Below are 19840 nucleotides of genomic sequence, written 5' to 3' on the forward strand. Positions count from 1 at the left end.
AAACAGATAAATGCAGAAGCTACTTTCAGCTGCCCCTTTAGTAACAAAGTGTCACAGGTCTCTTGAATTTTGTAACGTGCAACAACTGCACTATTTAGAAGAAATTCAATCGGAAAAAAATCATATAATAATGCAGTGAATGCATTTCACTCTAATCCGAGCAATTTGAACATAAGAGGTTTGAGTCAACATCAGCACTTTCATTCAAGCATAAATGAGGCACATCGATGTGTGCGAGGAACCAATTAATTTCCTCTCCAGTCATGTAGAGAAACACATTAGGAGTCATTAGCTGCCATTAGAAACACAGTCCTACTAGGTTTTAGATCGTTAATATTCTCAATGAATGAAAAGAAACAAAATACGACAGATGCTTGAAAAAGATTAGGCACGTTTGAAACTAATTGCTTGAACTTTAAACACCACATTTCATTTCCCAGGATGAATGAAGGCTGACATAGTTCTATCCATAGAGTTGATTTTGTCAGGGCACATTATGTCAGGTCAATACTGATGATGCTGCTGAGACACTATGATATAAAGAGATCAGAGTTAAAACGTAAAACCTAACAACCTACTTAGACTCTAATAGTAGCCCCATCTCCTATGTGTGTGTGTGTGTGTGTGTGTGTGTGTGTGTGTGTGTGTGTGTGTGTGTGTGTGTGTGTGTGTGTGTGTGTCTGAGGCGGCTGGATATCGTCTCTGTCAGCTCTGCTCATGTTTGTGTCCTATATGGACTTCTACTCTGCCCAGGCATCCCTCCCCCTCCTCCCTATATTTACTGTAACTGGCCAGAGCTGAGAAAACCAGGGGTTAATAAGGGAGCAGCCTCTGGATGCGACTGCATCTTCAATACCGAATCATGCTCTTTTCATATCCTGCCACGTAGAGACAATTACAACTGCTATGATGCACTTCAAGAGAGCTGCTTTTCACTTCTAATATTTCACATGACAGCTGTGAGAACACAATTCTTCAGGTTTTGTCATGGCAGATGCATGCTGGCACTCTGACACTGATAATCTCTGGATGCTTTCTCGGTTGCTATGAGAAGAGACAGTAGACCTACCTCTCTCTTGTCATTGGGCCACTGCAATACTGTGCAGCCAATAAAGCACCACTAGGGCCTGTGTACCCCTTTGTCATTCTTTCTCGCTCTCTCTCCCTAAATAAATGCATCACCCCTCCACATGCACAGACATTTAAAGGGAATGCAGCGAAGCATGTTTGAAACATGACCTGCTAATTGCATCATCCGTTGCTATATCATACATGAAAGTATAAACACCTGTTTCCTTTTCCACCTTATACTGCAGTAGGGTGTTTTTTTGGCCTTTGCTTCCATTTTGATGTTACCCAACACAGTGTTTCTCCTTTTTTCTTTTTCTTTTTTATCTCTCTCCCTGGAGCTCCCCTGCACCCCTGTGTCACCCTTTAAAATATCGCCATCACCATCGCAATCTGGGTAATGCATAGCTGACGCACTTCGGTAATGTGCAGCTTTACTCTGAGGCAGTAATGAGAAGATAAAACAACCACACTCAGTGAATAATCCCCCCACAGCAGCACGGTGAAGATCAATTAAGAGGGACGGCAGATCGATAACTGCAGTCCTGGTGCCAGCTAAGGAGAAGTTCAAGAAGGTAGATCAAAGGGCAGGGTTCACAGCTACACAGGGTTCACTGTGTAAATGGAGCAATGCTAAATGGAATAGTGCAGCACGCAAAAAAAAAAAAAAAAAAAAAATCAAAGCAGTTTTAAAAATATGCAACTCTGTTTTTAAAGGCCACTCTTATTGCGGACAACGATTCCAAGAGCAATCCATCTGTGTATTTGTGTGTGCCAATTTTAGATCAACCTGGGAGGGGCCCTTGCTGTATTGACTTCTACAATTTAAATGTCCACAATCCAACTGTGCACAGTGTTCAAAAAATAGCCCTGCGGATTTGCCTTTGATCTATGAGGCCGTCCTTAGCCTCGACGATTATTTATCTGATGTAAAAAAGAAAAGTGAACTACGCATTTGCAGCGATTGTGTAAACAGAGAAGTAATTGATCAGCTAAATCAATGATAGCATCGCTCGGTTCAGACGTATGAAAATATCCCGGCATGCTGGCGACGCAAGGCTCGGCCAGGGAGGGGAGGGATGATGGAGCTAAGATGGCAGCCCAACTGAGGGTGCTGCCTCTCCGGGGTCAAGAAATATTCAAGAAACGAAGCAAAAAACGAAACTCGACAATGCGATTTTTCTAAATGAATGCTTTCGTTTCTGCTTTTTCGCGAGAAATTTCAGTTATGATTTGAGAGGATCATCCTTGGAGTCGAGCACCGTGTTGACGCTGCGGCCGGATCGCAAGACTACACTGGGTTTTTAGCTGCACCACCAGATTGGCTACAATTTGCGCTTATAACCGCTGAGGACCGTGGATGCTCGTTGTTGTTTTTTCGCAGTTCGTAGCGGACAAATGATGTGACATGTGGCGGATACATCGACACGTGGATTGCGTCTGATGGCTAGAGATTATTTGGCTGTGATATCTTTTGTGTGATATATACATATATATGCATTGTTCTGCAAAACGATGATGTGTGCTGCTGCGGCAGCGGCCGCCGGTGGTGGGATTCTGCCCTCCTTATCGCCGTCGATGGGGCTGGGTGTCAGGGTCATTTCTGGAGCAGGAGCCGACCTCTCCACCGTCGGTTCGGGGATGGGTTCTTGCCCGACACCCGGAGTCCAGTCGGATTGTCGGACTCGGTACCAGCTTTTACTCTCAGGACGAGCCCTGGCGGAGAGATACAGACGGATTTATACCACCGCCATCAACGATAAAGAGCAAGGGATAAATCAAGGAAGGTGAGCGGATAAAATGAAATCAAAAATATCGCGGAGGCTGGGCTGTCATTCGTAGGGCTAACCAGGCTAACGAAGCTAAGAGTAACCCTTGCTCAGTGGTGCGTCAGTCAATACCAATGAGCTAACTTCCACGTATATTTCTTATTATATATGGTTCTGGTTGCATCTCATTTTTTGTCACACAAGCGCGTGTTTTAACTACAGGTAGTATTTCAGGAACTCTATAATTTGTTTGCGGGTTAGCTTGCTAGGTAGCAATTTTGACTTCGACTTCCTTAGCTTATGGGAGCCATCTAAGCTAACGTTACGTTAGTTCACCCTGATGCGAGGGCTTTGCATTCCCGGTGCAAACTGCTTCGGCTATGAACTGACACACTGTGACTAAAACGCAAGCTTTTTCTACTCGAGACATGTCCACTAGCGAAAAACCTCTCTGTGGGGTGGGTTCGCGTCCAAAACGAGCTAGCCGGCTAGCTGTCATGGGAGTAGTTTGTGATGTTTTGAGTGAGGTGCGATCCGGCTAAATGCAAACATGCGCCCCACTTGTGTAATATATTTGTTTACTTATGTATTTATTTATTAAACTGTCATTTTACTTCATTGTCACCGGCCAAGTTGTGGTGTTGTGTGTCTAATTAGGCCCAACGGCGTCATTGTGAGCTAGCTATTGGGAGCATCCGACCTTTCACCAGGTTATCTTAACTTAAACCGGTTAAAGGGAGAGGAAAAAAAGTCACGAGGCTGACTTTGGCTTGCTGTGTATTTAAAAAATAAACGACAAACAAATAAAGAAACAAACACAAAACATTAACTGCTTATTGCTACTGTGCTCACACTTGTTTGAAACGTGAGCCGTGTTTGGGTGAGGATGTGTGGGGAATTTGCTGAACTCATTTGCTGTTCTAGCATAAGCGGGTAATACACTTACGTCATTCTAGTAAGTCAGGTTGTAGACTGAATAGCTGGATCATCGCTGCATCCTCCCCTCACAAATCCAATTGCTGTTCTCAGTGTGTACAATGGTTGCTTTAACCAAGGACCAACATAATGCTGAACGCTACTCTGTTTTTATAAACAAATGTTGAATTAATTGGTGTATATGAAGGAGCAGGCAGAAGAAAATCCTCAGTCTGTCTAGTTGGTTGCTCATGTCCTTTTCAACTAACATCTGCCACCAGATGTTTATTTAAAAAGTGCTTATTTAAGAAGTTGCTTATTTAAAAAGTCATAGGCATGCTCAGTTGGCCTGTTTTGGAAGCTCTTTGGAGAAAGTTGCTAAAAAGGAGTATCTGGATCAGCCTTGATTGAGACCTGATATCGTGCTATTTGTATGGTGCTGGAAAGCAATATTCAGCTATGCTATTAAGTAAAAAAAAAAATAGGACACTTAAAACCTGTAAATATTTTATGCTTTTTTGTAGTGAGTAACTGTGGTGACTAATTTTAGTGGCGTTTCTATTTCTAGCTTCGTATTACATCTTATTGACAGGTGGATTTGTAAGAGAGACTGGCCACAAAAAGTCACTGCAAAACAGATTTCAGTGACAGCTCAAAGGCATCAAAGGGGAATTTCTGCAGAAACAAACTAGTGCCTATTTTGGGAAGGTTTGATATGAGAGGCAACAGTGAATGTGAATTTCCTGATGCACTTATGGCGGTTAATAAGCAAGATGAACTGTGCTTATAGATCTCTTTGCTCGCTCTGCAGAGTGAAACAAAAATGAAATCGACACAGTTGCGTGGGGCGTTAGAAAGAATTTAAGATTTTGACATTGAAATAGTTTGAAACCTTGCATGAAGAAGAATTGTTTACCTTCCCTCATGTCTGAAGTGTTACTATGTGCTGTCTCTTTAAGTACAATGTTGATCTTTGCTTTAAAAATAAAGTGATCCAGTTGTGCACATTTCATTTTTACACTTCCACCTTTGGATGATAGCTTGAGCAAGCTTCTACATCGTTTGAATGTTAACAAGAAGTCCAGAGTTTTTGCTTAAAAAGAGCACAGTTTTGCAAAACTAACGGATCACTGTTTGCTTCCAGGGGAAAGAAGGCATTGAGTAAGAAGAAACTTAAAAGGCGACAGAAGGTCAAGTCAAAAGTCAAATCAAGAACAAAGGTAAGAGGCACTTCAATGTCTAAAAGCTGTTAGGCAATATTAAATTTTGACTTGGACAACCTTTGCTGTACTTGTAAATCCTTAATTCACATTGCTACTACTCTGTAAAAAGTAGTAGGAAATAATCACTCATAACCCTCTCAGTGCTCCTTAAAATATTTAATAAGCATAACACATACTTTATGTATTTAAATTTCTCTCCTCGTGTGAATGAAAACATCAGTTTTATTTCGTAACTGCCATGTTTGCAAATGTGTTGGTATGTCTTTTTAGCTGGCTTGACTCTATTGAACGAATTGAACAGATTAAGGATGAGATTAAAGGCGAGATTAGCTCCTGTGTTGTCTGGAGGGTATTTGGCACAAACATTGTTTTTCGTTAAGTCGGGGCCGATCGGGCGTCAGTAAGCCCGTCCACACAAGAAGCTGACGTGGTGGATAGGCGGAATGAGAGACACATGGGAGTGGCTCTGACTTGTTCATGATGGCCTGTTGCCGAGCAACCTAATGTGTTCCACATCTCCACGGCAACTGTTTCCTGCTTCAGTCTCCTCCTTCCAAAGAGGGATTCTAGCCTGCATCAGATGATGCTGTTGTGTTTCTCTTTCAGGTGGAGACCTTGCAGGGCCAGCATTTGTTAACAAATCCTAAGATTTATACATTTTGACCTTGGACTGCTCATCTTTTTTTTGTCCTACAAAACCATGAGTTCCTGCAGTCTGCCTTTGGTGCTGTTCAGTCCCAGTTAACTCGACTTAAGTTAACTTTTTATTGCATAAAAACTGCATTTTCTTCACGCAGTTGTAAAGTTGTCCAACTCTTGGTTTTTGTGGTTTTTGTTTGTAACAATTTTTGCTGCCCTCTTGGCCAGGTCACTCCTTAAAAAAAAAAAAAAAAAGGTGTGAAACTCAGTGAGACCTAATAACAAAATCTGCAATAAGCACAGTCACCTTTGATTATGTCTCATGTTATTATTATTATTTTTTAATTAATTTTTTCTCGTGTTTGATAGCTTGGTCTCCTTTCATGATTTCTTGTATATTTCTTAGACTTTTTTTAAAAAATTATGTTTTTGAGGAGCTTACAGGCATAAGCAACAGAGATTAACATGATAATAGCAGAAGAGAAAAGAGGCTTTACTCGGACTTCTTTCGTCATCTTTCTCCTCAAGTGTTCCAGACAAGCAATCCGGCGTAGAGTGGCCGAGTCAGCTCAGGTTGAATTGCTCACAACGCTATAAGATATTCTGTGTGGTAGGCAAGGCTGGCTGCCAGGGAGGCATAAAAATGTGGGCTCTTACTCTGGCAGTCGTGCTCTATTTGTATGTGTTGTGCTCACTCTTGCTCTTTCACGCCTCTGACACTCGTGTAGTCAGACAAGAGCGTGGTTTGAAAGCTTTTCTCTCCCCCCTCCCTGTCTGCTTCTGTGCTTACAAACGTGAAAGTAGAGTGAGCATAAAGCCAGAGCATAAACACTTATCATCCTAATGAAGAGGATGATGTAATGTCTTGTGTAAAGTGAAATGTGTTTTCTGTGCCATTTAGAAAAACTGTCATTATAATACCAACATAATCGTGCAAAGTAATACATTGAAAAGAATACTGTCAAACTTGTATAATAATGTCTTATTAAAGACAAACACGGGCAGAGTGAGACATTTCATTCAGTGGATTTAAGAGATGTGAGGGCTTTCTAAATTAGTCATGCTATGGCAGATAATGTGATGCTGTCTTTGTACACTAGGAACTCCCCTACCAGGTGTCACACACCACAGGTGATGTAGTGTTCTTGCAACAGTTCTTTTTTTGTGTAAGTAATACTTTAATGATTTCAAAGAAAGGAATGCCTAAAACATCACATCTAAATAATATATCCTAAGGTTATATTCATATACAACTATTCTGCACTTGCGAGATACAGTTTGGAAATGTCCATAAAGAGCACATTTCCAGTTCAGAATATTCAGACCGTTGCATCTGCAAACTATTTCCAGCTTTCTCAGGTGGTTTGTGAAATAATGCAAGTGCTGGGGAAGGTTAGGCATCTAAAACCTGGATTGAATTCATTTAAAAAATGAATGAATGAATGAATGAATAAATAAATGTGAAGGAAATAAAGTCTGGGGACTGTTGAGAGTTAATGTGTTTGTCCCAGTCCTCAATTGCATGTACTTTAGTTGCCGCACTAAATAAATGTGACCACTTCCTGTATTTGAACTACTTTTTGACATTGTAGCTGTATGAATGTTTTGATACATGGGAAATGTGAAATAATTTTGACGAATGACGTGGCAAATATAATCAATAGTGTCTCTGTTTCTGCACGCATTTCAACAAACGAAGAAGAAATAAATACCACAGCACATTAATGTGCATAAAGTATCAAAATGGAAAGGAAGTGATCAAATGTCACCAGTAGGTGTGGGTAGCTGGGCCATATTATTTGGGTTAATACTGGTTAAAAACAAAGGAGGTTATAAGGTGTTATCAGAGCAAAGTAATAATTCCCTAGGCAGGATGACAACACAATCCCAGACATGTCTGAGAATGAGAGCAGTGCATCAACCTCGAGTGACAATTTAGTACCTAAAAAGAAAAAAGAAGGCATGCCCTTCAATAAAGCGCAGTATTTTGCCAAATATACAATAAAGCTTTTCTAGCTAAAGGTGAAAACAACAAACTTGTTTGACCACTTAAGTCAAAAACACACAGTTCAGTATATCCAGGCTCTGAAGGGATGTAAAAGGGGGGATGAACTGGTGATTGACCTAAAAGTAAACTAGTGACTCAAGCGTTGCTGGAGCGCTCCTGTCAAAAGGAAGAGCAAACGTGGATGGAAACTAATGACATGGTTGTGTGGTGGAAAAGGAGGGCTTTAGCAATTAAAAGCTGGAACCAAGAAAAAACCAGGTGGAAAATATTTGTCAGTTTTAATATGTGACAGTATTGCGCAGTTCTTGAATGGTTACAAGGAGATGTCACTTTAGTCATGGTTAAAATAAAATGTTAAGATGCTATCTTACTACTTTTGTGCCTACATTACATTTGACTTATTCTGTGACACTGCATATAATGCTGTGTCACTACTATTTCTCTGTAATGCTGCTGGCACTTTGAAGCAGTAGATTCACATTTTGAATGAGGTACTCTGTCCTCAATGACAGTGGCTCATTGGAAAAGAAGGCTGGAAGATGGCCTTCATTTCATTTGGACTAATAAATGCTACTGCCGTGCAAGCTTCAGTAATCGATAAAATCTTGTCCAGTATTTTCTATATCATCATAAATATAATTATAGCAAAGTTCTTTAAATGTTGAATTTTGAGGCTGTTTCCCATCACTGATCTGTTTATTACAAAAAAGTCTATATCAATCTTAATCACAGATTTTTGTAGAAAGTCTATCTAGAGATTTCCTGTTTGACTTCCTCAAAATTGAACAAAAGCAATTCTGCAAATTCATTTTTATTTTTATTTTTAATAAATATTGTAGGCTGAAGCGTCATTGCTCATTTCCTTCTTTGGGGAATGTGCTGACAGAACTAAATACCACAAATCAAAGATGCTCTTTGAGCTGATGATTGATCTTATTTATGATACTATGTGCAACCAATAGGAAGAAACTGCAGGACAAAGCCAGAAAACATGATGACAATGATCAGCAAGTATAGCACCACGCATTCAATTTAACATGTGTAGTGGAGGCACCTCTGTCTGATTATAAAGTTAGTGCAGTCCTAGAGAGTTGATATTTCTTTTGTTAATGCGTCCTGCATAAATCGCTGATTGAGACATTTCACCCTAATCACAAATGTAAATCACTGGTAGGTAGGCTTGGATGTCTAGCAGACAGAGGTGATCTGTCAAAAGACCAGGGACATGGTATAAAACCTGATTAATGGGTTAGCAAGGTATGCTGAACTTCATGTCAGAGTTTACATTGTTGGAAGTAGCTGAAGATAGCTCTCACTTAATCTGGCTAGATCACCATGGTAACTGATGGTGGACACATAAGCTGGTTTAAAATTCACAGCTTATTTTATTTTTTCTGTCTTTCTGATCAAATGCTACATCAAAGGCCACCTTTTAGCACGTACAGATTCTTGAGTTAAAAAGCTTGAGTTAAAACAGACAGTTGCTAGGCTGACTGGGGTTTGGTTTGAACTTGTTTTAGAGTACATCTGTTAGGCAATTCATGATGCTATGGACTAAAAGTCAGGATATCTTGTCTTCAATTTATCTTTCATCTGTGGTCCATGACTTCTTGTTGCTCAGTAAAGGGTTGGTTGCAGTAGCTTAGGACTGCTAATGTATTGCAAACATATATGGAAATTCTGTACCACTCTCCATGATGGTGCTCTCCACACTGCTCTCTCAAATGGCATGAAATGATGAGTAATGCTCCTGAAAAATTTAATTTATCATTATACTGCTGCGGCTCTTGTAGTGATGGTGTAAAAAGCTATTTTGGTGAAGTGTGCTGCATGTGAACCCACAATATTGAGTTTGGCTGCTACTTCAAATATGTCTCAAAGCCTAGTGCTGTCATACAGAGATGAGCTGCAGAAGTAACAGTTAAAAATTAAATAAAAGCTACTGCAATTGCTTTATGTAGATGGAGACATGTCTATAGCGATCAGAACGTATTGTTTTGATCATATAAATCATTTTTATTCACATAATTGATACATGATATAACCAGATTTTTTTTTTTCCCCTTCTTTTTTGTATTTAAGAACATTTATAAAGTAACAAACCGTAGGTACGACTTTATGTTGTAATTTAAGTACCTCTTTGCACTAAAGATTTTGGTTTCTTTTATCTAGCATTAACTCCAAATCTTTGAATTACATTTAATCAGATGACCATCTAGTCTAATAATGTCTTCATGCTTATTAATATAGGGTTGAAGCTTGAACGGTTTGGAAGCAAGACACAAAAAAAAATTGTATAAATATTAATCAAACAATAAATGTCTTGGTATCCAGTTCTTGTAGAGACGGGCCAAAACTGCTGAGCTTCTTGCATTAAACCCACAGCTTCAGCTTGCAGGATTTTGATGTACCTTACCCTTCGGTTTTTACTTTATCTCCTCAGAAATCATATTTTCCTTGCTTCATGGGTTGTTACAGTCTTCTGTGTTCAAAAAGGCTTTAAGTGCTCCGTGCAGACAATGTGCTCCTTTGTAAATACTGCACAGTCACTTGGTCACAAGAGGCTAGGTAGGAAAGCAGGAGACATAAGTGTTAGATGAGGGCTGGAGGCTGATTTGAGCTGAAAATGAATGACCTTTCTTCCCAAATAGATGACATCACCCTCTGTGACGGTGATGCCAAAAGTGCAACACTGGGAGAGAGGGACAATCGATCAATGTGATTCTCTAGAGGTTGCCTCAGGACTGTAGATCAAAATGCTTTGCTTGGTGGGATGGTGAAAGCTTATCAGTTAGTTTATCAAGTTTCTCTGTGAGCTGTAGTTTCTCCAGTGATTATTTGGATTGGAGTCCTTAATCTTTGATGTAATGATTAGGATGCAAATTCTCCCTGTTGACTGGTCCAACTCGTTTACATCAGTGATGGCTGACTTGATATTACAAACAGCACTTAGTGTAACACAATTAAACAACATGCAAGAGGCACCATCAGCAAGACTTCTCTAAAATGTCTTTTTGTTTCTAATCCCAGTAGGCATGGGTAGAGATTGTAGACTGTTTGCCTGTTCAGTGTTAATAATTGAACCTTTTAATTGTAATTGTGTAACATAATGAGGATTTTTAAAAATATTTTTAATTGAAGAATTATCTGCTTTAAATTTCTCACCTCACTGCACAACAGTGATGATTTACGTTTATTATTATCTTTTTATTTATTTTTTTAGAAATAACTTGGCCATGCCAGCTTATTTTCTCTTGAGTGCCTTTTAAAACTTTAATTTCACCACCTTTTTTGTTGCAAAGACATCCTTAAGCATTTTTTCAGTTTAACTTTTAAGTTCAGCTCGAACTAAGTGGACTAAAGGACACGTTTGCGCACTGTTTATTCAGAATATTGTGTAATTAATTTTGCAACCGCGAAAATGGTCTTGAGCGGTTCTTGAAATTGGGAAACGCTTGCCTAGTCTGTACAAAGCAAGTGTCCTTAGGAGTCTGAAGCAGAATGAAGAGTTCTTTATTTTCACAGTCACCACGTGAGAGGACAGTGATGGAACTAACCGTGTAAATATGGTGTTCAGCAGACGTCTTACACTCCCAATTTATTTTGGTTATATAATTTTGTTTCAACTTGCATGTAACAGAAAACATCTGCACAGAGTCCCTGAGGTGTAGATTTCGGGAGATTTTCTCTGAGGGATTCTTACCTCATTTGTTGTGGTCAGTAGGCAATGTGCTTTAGAAGTGGGGAGGGTATCGTCAGTGGGCCAAATTAAATTCCTTCTAAAGTAACTGAGTCATGAGGTACACAAAGGAGGAATGGATTACCTACTTGTCAATGTACAGCAGTTATTTTACTGTACCAAAGTGTATTGAATTTTACTATAAATATTGATGTTACAGTTTATAAATGTGGTTTATAATGAGGATTTTCTAACCGACCCTCCTCACTCTTGTTTCCATACAGGCCGAGAGTCTAGATGGAGCACTCTGCGTGCCAGACATCAAGCTACACAGCAACCCTTCTGCATTCAATGTCTACTGCAACGTGCGGCACTGTGTGCTGGACTGGCAGCAAAGAGAGGCCTCCCTGGCGCTGGCCTCCAGGAGCTCGGTACAGAGCGGCGACTCAGACAGCGAGGAGGAGGAGGAGTACCGCGAACCAGCCGTGAAGCTGCCAAAGGTACAAGCAAGGAAGAGCAATATCAGCTGCTTATGTTGTTGTTAGCTGCACTTCCTACTAAAGCGAGCCAGCGTATTCTTTTGATGGATCTGTGAGATCCTTTAGGGCTTATTGTTTTTATTGTCATAATTGAGGTTTGTGTTACCAGAGATTTCAAACAACCCCCACCCCAAATCCTGTGAGGCTTCCCCAACTATGTCCTTTTCTCCGTGTGCCTGTTAGAAAAATAAATTCACTCTGTGCCCCTGCTGTTGCCGGGCTGACATTTACACCTGGGAGCAAATTTTACAGTTTGATTTCTAATAAAACTGTCTAAATTAGCTTTCTAAATCTGCATGACAGAAAATTTTTGCTCAATGAAAATACTTGCATCTTATGAATACTGAGTGCTGCTGTTCCCTCGTTCACAGCATTTTTGGATTTGACTTTTTTTTTTATTACTATTATTTTTATTTATTTTTAAAAACCAGATCCCCATCACGATGCAATCCTCTCAGGGATTTGTCTCCTTCTGGTCCCGATCTAGTGATCTTTCACTCTTTGTTTCACACTTCATTGTTTAAAAATAATCCTGACTAATCAGTTTTGTTAAGATAAATGTTGTTTTATCACTGATACCTATGAAATGATTGGTATTGATATATTTGCCAATTTGATCTTTAATTTTAGCTCAATAACGGTGGCTAACAAACACTGTGATCGTAAGCGTCAGTGAAGTCTCAGCTACAAAAATCTTGAAAGTCTTTTTAAAAATATTATGTGTTTTGCAATTTTCCATTATTTTTTCGTGCTGTGCCATTTGTATCCTCCTGTACATTAAAAAAAAAAAAAATCCATTATACTATATTCGTTACACTGATTTTAAGCTTTCACAAAACAAGTTCTTCAATGAGACATGAAAGGACATTTGAATCATTATGTGATTCACTAACAAGCAATTCTGAGAGGGGAATGCTGAATGCCTTCCACTCTTCTCCACATAGCCAAGTAGGTCTGTCATTATACAAAATCTAAGTCCTTCGTAGTCCTCTGCATGCTGTGGGGCCCTGATCAGATGTAGTGGCATTGACTGTAAACATCCACTTCAAACCTTTTAGGGCATGCTCATCTGTTTGTTTTAAAATATATAAAAGAAAGCAATTTAACTTGGAGTGCGTTGTTGATTAGCTCATAGAAACCGTGTTCCTTTGGTGCATCTGCAGATCATTGGCATTGGCCTGTGTGGGGTTTTTGAGCTGATAAAAGAGACTCGGTTCTCTCACCCTCTGCTGTGCCTGCGTAGCCTGCAGGCCTTGCTGGACATGCTGCAGGGACAACAGCCTGAGGGCTTCCAGACTGAGCCACCTGATGTGTTAGGTAAAGCAGTATGTGTACTGTCTAATGCATTCCAATGTAATTAGCATATTGTATTTGAAGTATAAAATGCTTATTTTTATGTTGAATCTACCAAATATATAACGTTTGTCGTTATTACTTTGTTCAGCCATCTTTACATATTACACTTTAATTGTTTCCTCAAATGGCCAACCTTCCAACCATTTGTTTTGCTTTGCCAGAGTCTCTTTTCCAGTTGTTGTTGGAGACCACGGTTCGGAGCACAGGACCCAATGACCCAACGGGACAGGCCATCACTGCGCTGTCCTGTGCCTGCCTCTTCAGTCTGGTGGTGGCCTGGGGAGACACGGGGAAGATCCTCCAGGCAGTTTCTGCCATTCTTACAAATAATGGCAGTCATGCCTGCCAGACAATACAGGTAAGCAACTAATTCAAACAAATTTGACTGATTGTACATGTGTGTCTTAACTCTTTTTACATGTCTATGATTCATTTTCGAAATCAAAGACAATGTAAGAAGAGTGTCAGTCCACCCTAGTCTTTGTACTTTTTTGTTATGCGTTTCTAGAACAAGTACATTCTGAGATTTCACAATATTTAAATGATTATCTGTTTAAATCTCAGTCAGATGTCTTGGAAGTAGACATTTATGTGATCCTCTTTGGTTAAGCACAAGCTGGAATCCGTTGAATATGATCTTTTCAGTTTCTAAACATTTTCCACCAGAACATGTAACCCTTCTCTCATGTGCTCCATATTGGTAAACATGTTTTTGATTACCAAAGTGCATGCTGAAGTGGATAAAGGAACCTGGCTCCATGCGTTTCTCAGTGCAGGGAGTCTCAGGGCAGTGTCTGGACAGCACAAATTGAGTTTTGGAAAATGTCAGGCTGCTCTGATCTCCGGTTTGATTATTTTACCCTGACTGCATTCTTCCGCCAATTAGTCATTCTTCTGTTTGCTTCTGTCCATAGCTTGTCTTTTGCAATGTTTTTTTTATTTCCTCTGCTCTATACCAAGCTGTTCTTTCGAATTCTTTGCCAAGTTGAACAGCAAGTGCTAATAAGTGGAAAGGGTTTGTGACTGAAAACATACTTCTCCTTTTTCTGCATTTGGATGCAATTTCCACATGTGATTGTGGCATAGCGGGGACTTGTAGGCTCACACATTTTATCCTATATAAACACTGGGCTGTGTTTGTATTTGTTTTTTCCCCTTCTTTGCTTATCTTTTATGTATTAACTGGATTATGAATCATCACAATGGCAGTCAGGCTTTTTGGGAGATGTGGGTCTGCGCCTGTCTATGTTCCGTTTCTTTTTTTCTTTTGTGTTTGTTTGCTTTTGTGTTAACAGTAAGATCAGAAGTATGTGTAATGGCTGCCATGGGAGATTGTGTGAAAATGCCACAGACAAAAAAATGTACAGGAAACTGCAAGTTTTCCTTCTTGTCTTCCTAAATCTCACCAGGTTCCCACCATACTGAACGCGTTACAGAGGAGTGTACAGGCTGTTCTGGTGGGAAAGATTCAGATCCAGGATTGGTTTGGAAATGGCATCAAACGTGCAGCCTTGATGAACAAGTGGGTCCTGAAGGAGGTGACCATTGATGAAGATGAGCGCTGCCTCCTGCAGACTGATGGTTCCTTCCTGTATTTGCTCTGCAAGGATGGACTCTACAAAGTGGGCTCTGGATACAGCGGCACTGTCAGGGTGCGTAGCAAGAGCTGCATATCAGCTTTGTGCAGTTATATTGCTTGAATTTTTCAAAAGCTTTCTGCAGCGTCAGAAAATGACTTGGCTTCAAAAAACTTCAAAATGTTTTATTTTTTTAAAAATACCCAGTTTATGGAAAAAAAATTTGTTTGGAGCAACATGGTTTTTCTTCCAACTTTTTTACAGCAGTGCTTTAAAAGTGAAAATTAAGATCATTTTCATTATTCATCAAATAAACCTTTTTTGTTTTGTATGACTTTATTTAAGGCTTGTAACTGTTAGTTTTTGTCTTCTCGTGTGTATTCAATTCCTCACAGGGCCACGTGTACAACTCCACGTCTCGAATCAGAAACCGAAAGGAGAAAAGATCCTGGCTGGGCTTTGCTCAGGTGAGTAATGCAAATATTGACATGTACACATTTTTCTTACATTTTGTTGAATAAGAATAAAGAAAACGTTGAAATATGTGTACGTGTATGTACGTATTTATATACACATGTGTGTATATATGTACGTATACACGTGTGTGTGTGTGTGTGTGTGTGTGTGTGTGTGTGTATATATAAACACGATTGGAGCTAGTCATTGACTTCATTGATCATCTGTGTTTTGTCTTCAGGGGTATTTGTTGTATCGGGACACAAGTAACCACAGTATGTCGGCCCTGAAGATCAACCCTGAGACTCTGGAGCATGAGGGGACGGTTGCAATGCCAGGTGATTTATTGACTTGTATTTAAACACCTCAATTAGGCATTAAATTTTCAGTGAACAAAATATCAGGTATATTAACCATCACATTGAATTTTGCAGGTCAGCATTCAGATGGACAGAACATCATCTTCACTGATGGAGAATATATTAACCAGATTGCAGCCTGCAAAGATGTAAGTTTAGTGTTCCTGCTAAAGCCCATCAGTATTCAGTTTTACAGTAACACACTTCATCTTTTTTAGACTCTTAGAAGAATGTGGTGAACTTAAACTGAAACTGATTCAGTATGCAAAATATATGTTTTTCCTGCATGTTTAACTAAACCCTGAAGAAGCTAGCTGTGCATCTGTACTGCTGAGTCTGCTGTAAACACAGGGGAGAGAGCTGGCTTTATTATGCACCCACTTTCTTTTTAATTCTAATGAAATTGTAGTTTTGAATTTTGAATTAAGATAGTTGCAAATTTATTCACATTAATATAAATCTATAGGCAAGGTAAAAGGCTTTCGGTGCAGGAAGCTATCTGGTTTCCATTTGTAGTTTGCTTATAGTCCATGGTCAATAGACAAATCATGTTTGAACAGGCTTAGATTGTCCATTAACATGGCAAGGCAGAGAGGCAGCGTATTTCGCCTAAATGCAGTTGTGAAATCATCTGTCAAACAACGATTTAGCTTTAAGCCTTTGAAAGTTATCTGCTTTCATTAACGGTGACTGGCAGATGGAACAGGAAGTCTTGCCCTACTCATCTGATGACTACACAGGAAGCATCAAGAAACTTGCTGTTGACAACAGAAGCAACTGCTGGATTTATGGCCCTGCATTTATAGCCATTTGCATAGCTTTTAGGCTCTGCAGAAAGCAGGATTAAGGAATTCAACCAATGCAGAGGCCAGCAGTGAGGATGCTATATGTAGGCTGACTGAAAATTAGTTGAAACATTTGCAAACGGAAAAACAGCAGTGTTCGCTATGGCGTGCGATCAGATATCAAGAATACATTAAGAGAAGCAAAAAAACGGTGGCTGCTGTGGACGGTATATGTTGTTTGGTTTGCTCTGCATAGCATCTATGGATTACCAGTGGAGTACCACGCTTGGACCATGAAGTTCCCAGATTCAAAAAACAAGTCGCTGATTCGCTCAGAAAAGCACGTCTTCCATTAGTACCTACTTGGATCGGCTCAGTGTGTTTTCCATTGCAATAGAGTACAACCTAAGTGTGTGGGGTCGTTATAACAACACAGCCAAGCATCCCGTGACATAATTTGTATGTGACATGAACGCTACAACAAAAGCAGACATCAAGGCAATGGTAGATGTGCTGATCAGTCTGACGTCACATTTTCGGATCGCTTTCAGGTACTAAAAAAAGTACCTGGTACCTACCAGATATTACCACTTAATGGAAAACCTTAAAACCTGTGTCAGTCCGTACCAAGCCGCCCCAAGTAGGTAAAAATGGAAAAAGGGCTATACAAAGAATTGTTTTGCTTCTCTTTTGAATTGTCAAACTTGAATTGAATGGGGAAAGATGGCCACTTCATACCAGCTGGTATGAATTCTCATAGTGACAAATCATTTTTACACGCACTTGTGCAATGACATCCTTACCTTCTTAACAGTGCTATCTGCTTCGTTTCCTTTTGTTAGTTAAAATGAGGTTAACTTTTCAACTTGACTGGACCAGTGAGGCATCTGTCCCTCCCTCACTCCAAAAAGACTCTCAGCTGATCACCAGCTGTGCCGTACAGGGGGTCCAGCTGTGTTTGTGTGTGTTGTGTATATGTGTGTGTGTGGCAGTGAGGCAAATGGCACCACATGTGGGTATTCTCTGGAGAGCTTACTCTCTCAAGCAGTTATCTGCATAAGCACTCTGTAATGTGAGTGGGGGAGGGGAGTCTCTGAAATCCATATATCTGCCATTGCAGCAAGGCTGTTTCTACACTAATCAAAGGGGGTGGAGTACTGCATGGGGCTCAGAAGCTATATGCATTTATAGTGATCAGCTGGCAGCTTAAACCACCTATAGTTGGAGTTTAATGATTTGAGGCCCATATGCTCTGCTCTGTGGAAATTAAAGCACATTAGATGAGTCTGTCATTATCACCACGCAGTGAAAACCAGAATAGTCCCACGTCCCAGCATCCACCCCTCAGTTATATCCCTGTTATCTTATAATTATTTCCTCGAGGTCTTCCCATTTTTACTGTTTTCTTTTCTGTAAATCGTCACGGCCATAGTCATATGTCCTGCGCTCTGCCATGAATCAATGTGATCAATCAGCGTGTCACGCTCTACACCATGCTATTAATATTGTCACTGAAGGGGATTTCAGTACTTCTCTCCACTAATTTATATATAAAACACAATTCTGAGTTGATTAATAAGTAGAACCTGTGAAGAATGGACAAGATTTTTTTGCACCTAAAACTTTTTGTTTTCTGTTTGTAGTCCAAAATCTATTGACTTTATTTGAGAGGGCTTTGGCTGCATACATGTAAACAGCTATCATGAAAAGCAAAAGAGTGATTGAATGTGCCTTAATATACACAATGATGAGCAGATTGAGATAGAAGCTTTGGGCTAGATGTCCACACTAAAAGCCCCCAAAATATTGTCCGTTATCCCCAGAGGCTAAGTCAGCAGACTAGCTAATAAGTTGTAATGAATGAGTAATTGATTCTTCATGCAGTTCATTAGTTATTCACTTTGGGTGTGACCCATTGTAATGATGGGAGCAGGGATGCATTTTCTCTAAACAGAAGTGTCTTTTGTTAAATGGGCCTGGACCATACGTGACACTGTTGCAGTGTTTTGCCATGAAGCTAAGCTGTGTTCTTTCCTGCAGGATGGTTTTGTAGTACGGATCTATACTATGAGTTCAGACCCGGCCCTGCAGCAGGAACTGCAGCTTAAGCTGGCAAGGAAATGTCTGCACGCTTGTGGCATCTCTCTTTTTGACCTCGAGAAGGATCTGCACATCATCAGTAAGTGATGCAAAATACAGATAATATGTGTAATAAAGCTTCACATGCTTTTGTATACCTGCTGGAAGCATTCTGCAGTATACTTGTGTTTGCAAGGTTGCAAATGTGTCAAAAATTGCTCATAACTTAATGGGATTCTTTTTTAAAAAAAAATGGTGCACAGTACTTCCAATCCTGTCCCCTTGTGTTTTTGGCTCTAAATGCTATGTTCTTCTCTCAGGCACAGGCTTTGATGAAGAGGCAGCATTGCTTGGAGCAGGCAGGGAGTTTGCTCTGATGAAAACTGCCTCAGGAAAGGTGAGACTGGTGGCGTGTCTGAAATGTTTAACAAAAATGAATGTTGGAAGCGCTTCAGCTGCTGAGCTTAAGAGCTTTTGTCTTGCCAATGACAGACCAGGCACTTTGAAGGGTGAACCTGTGGTGGGGGAAGGACTCAGTTGTGTTCCTGCTTGTTTGACTGCATTAAGCCCATCGTACAATTTAACATTCCTGCAGTTTATAACATCTGTACATAGTTAGCCTTAGTCAGATTTTCCAACATCAAGCTGCACAAAAGCCTAATAAGACAGACCTTTATGTTTAGGAAATGTTTGCTAGCCCTCTTAGCTAAATTATCTTTAAATAATACAAAATTACAGAGTTGTTTTTATGTCTTAATGTCTGCCTTTTTTGTACTGTCAGGACACAGCCTTTATTAGTGGTTATAGGCAGGCTGAGCTAAAAAGCTTCTGAACTGGCGTTCCTGTATTTCAGCCAGCTATGCAGTGAGTCTCACCCTACAGTACAATGTCAGCAACTTCAGGGAGGCACAACAAGGCAGACTGGAAGAGAAGCTTCCTATAGTTTTTGAATTTATATAAGAGTAGAATCAACAGGTGTTATCAAAACTGTCGATACAAGTAATTAAGTGATCAGAGGTTTACAATACTCTCTTGTATAATAAGATGAGAATGCTAACTATGAATGTGGTTTGGGTGTGTGATTGTTTGTGCCTTTTTATTTTTTGTAAGTGTGGCACAGTGTGCTTCTCTTCTGCAGTAGATAGCAGTCTAGGATAGTTGTGTGTTACACATTCCTTTGTGTAGAGACCTAAACTCACAATGCGTTTTATCTGCATATTACCAAGAGTGGATGGGTACAATGGGAACAGATGAATTTTATCCATAAGAAAGTATAAGCATTTAACTCATGACCCAGATTGGGTATGCTTAATGCATGCTACTGTTCTCTCAAATGCTACTGGAGGTAGTGGAGTTGTTTCCAAAGTGAGTGCTGGATAATCTGAGTC

General features: G+C 39.9%; 1 protein-coding gene across 13 annotated transcripts in view; it reads left to right on the plus strand.

The window, feature by feature from the left end:
- Nucleotides 1–2094: 2094 nt before the first annotated feature.
- mycbp2 (MYC binding protein 2) overlaps nucleotides 2095–19840 on the plus strand; it is a 64063-nt gene continuing 46317 nt past the window's right edge. For 9 of the 13 annotated variants that reach the window (XM_082508274.1, XM_082508279.1, XM_082508284.1 and 6 more), the window contains exons 1-11: nucleotides 2095–2855; nucleotides 4897–4972; nucleotides 11586–11801; nucleotides 13004–13157; nucleotides 13358–13554; nucleotides 14606–14848; nucleotides 15169–15240; nucleotides 15471–15567; nucleotides 15664–15737; nucleotides 18414–18552; nucleotides 18773–18849. In XM_082508274.1, coding sequence (XP_082364400.1) covers nucleotides 2584–2855; nucleotides 4897–4972; nucleotides 11586–11801; nucleotides 13004–13157; nucleotides 13358–13554; nucleotides 14606–14848; nucleotides 15169–15240; nucleotides 15471–15567; nucleotides 15664–15737; nucleotides 18414–18552; nucleotides 18773–18849 — 1617 coding nt within the window. In that variant the 5' untranslated portion in view covers nucleotides 2095–2583. The remainder of the gene's footprint in view (nucleotides 2856–4896; nucleotides 4973–11585; nucleotides 11802–13003; nucleotides 13158–13357; nucleotides 13555–14605; nucleotides 14849–15168; nucleotides 15241–15470; nucleotides 15568–15663; nucleotides 15738–18413; nucleotides 18553–18772; nucleotides 18850–19840) is intronic. The other 4 variants (XM_082508281.1, XM_082508278.1, XM_082508275.1 and 1 more) reach the window with 1 other exon arrangement.

Source organism: Aulonocara stuartgranti (assembly GCF_965226115.1).
Source record: "Aulonocara stuartgranti genome assembly, chromosome: 16".
Lineage (NCBI taxonomy): Eukaryota > Metazoa > Chordata > Actinopteri > Cichliformes > Cichlidae > Aulonocara > Aulonocara stuartgranti.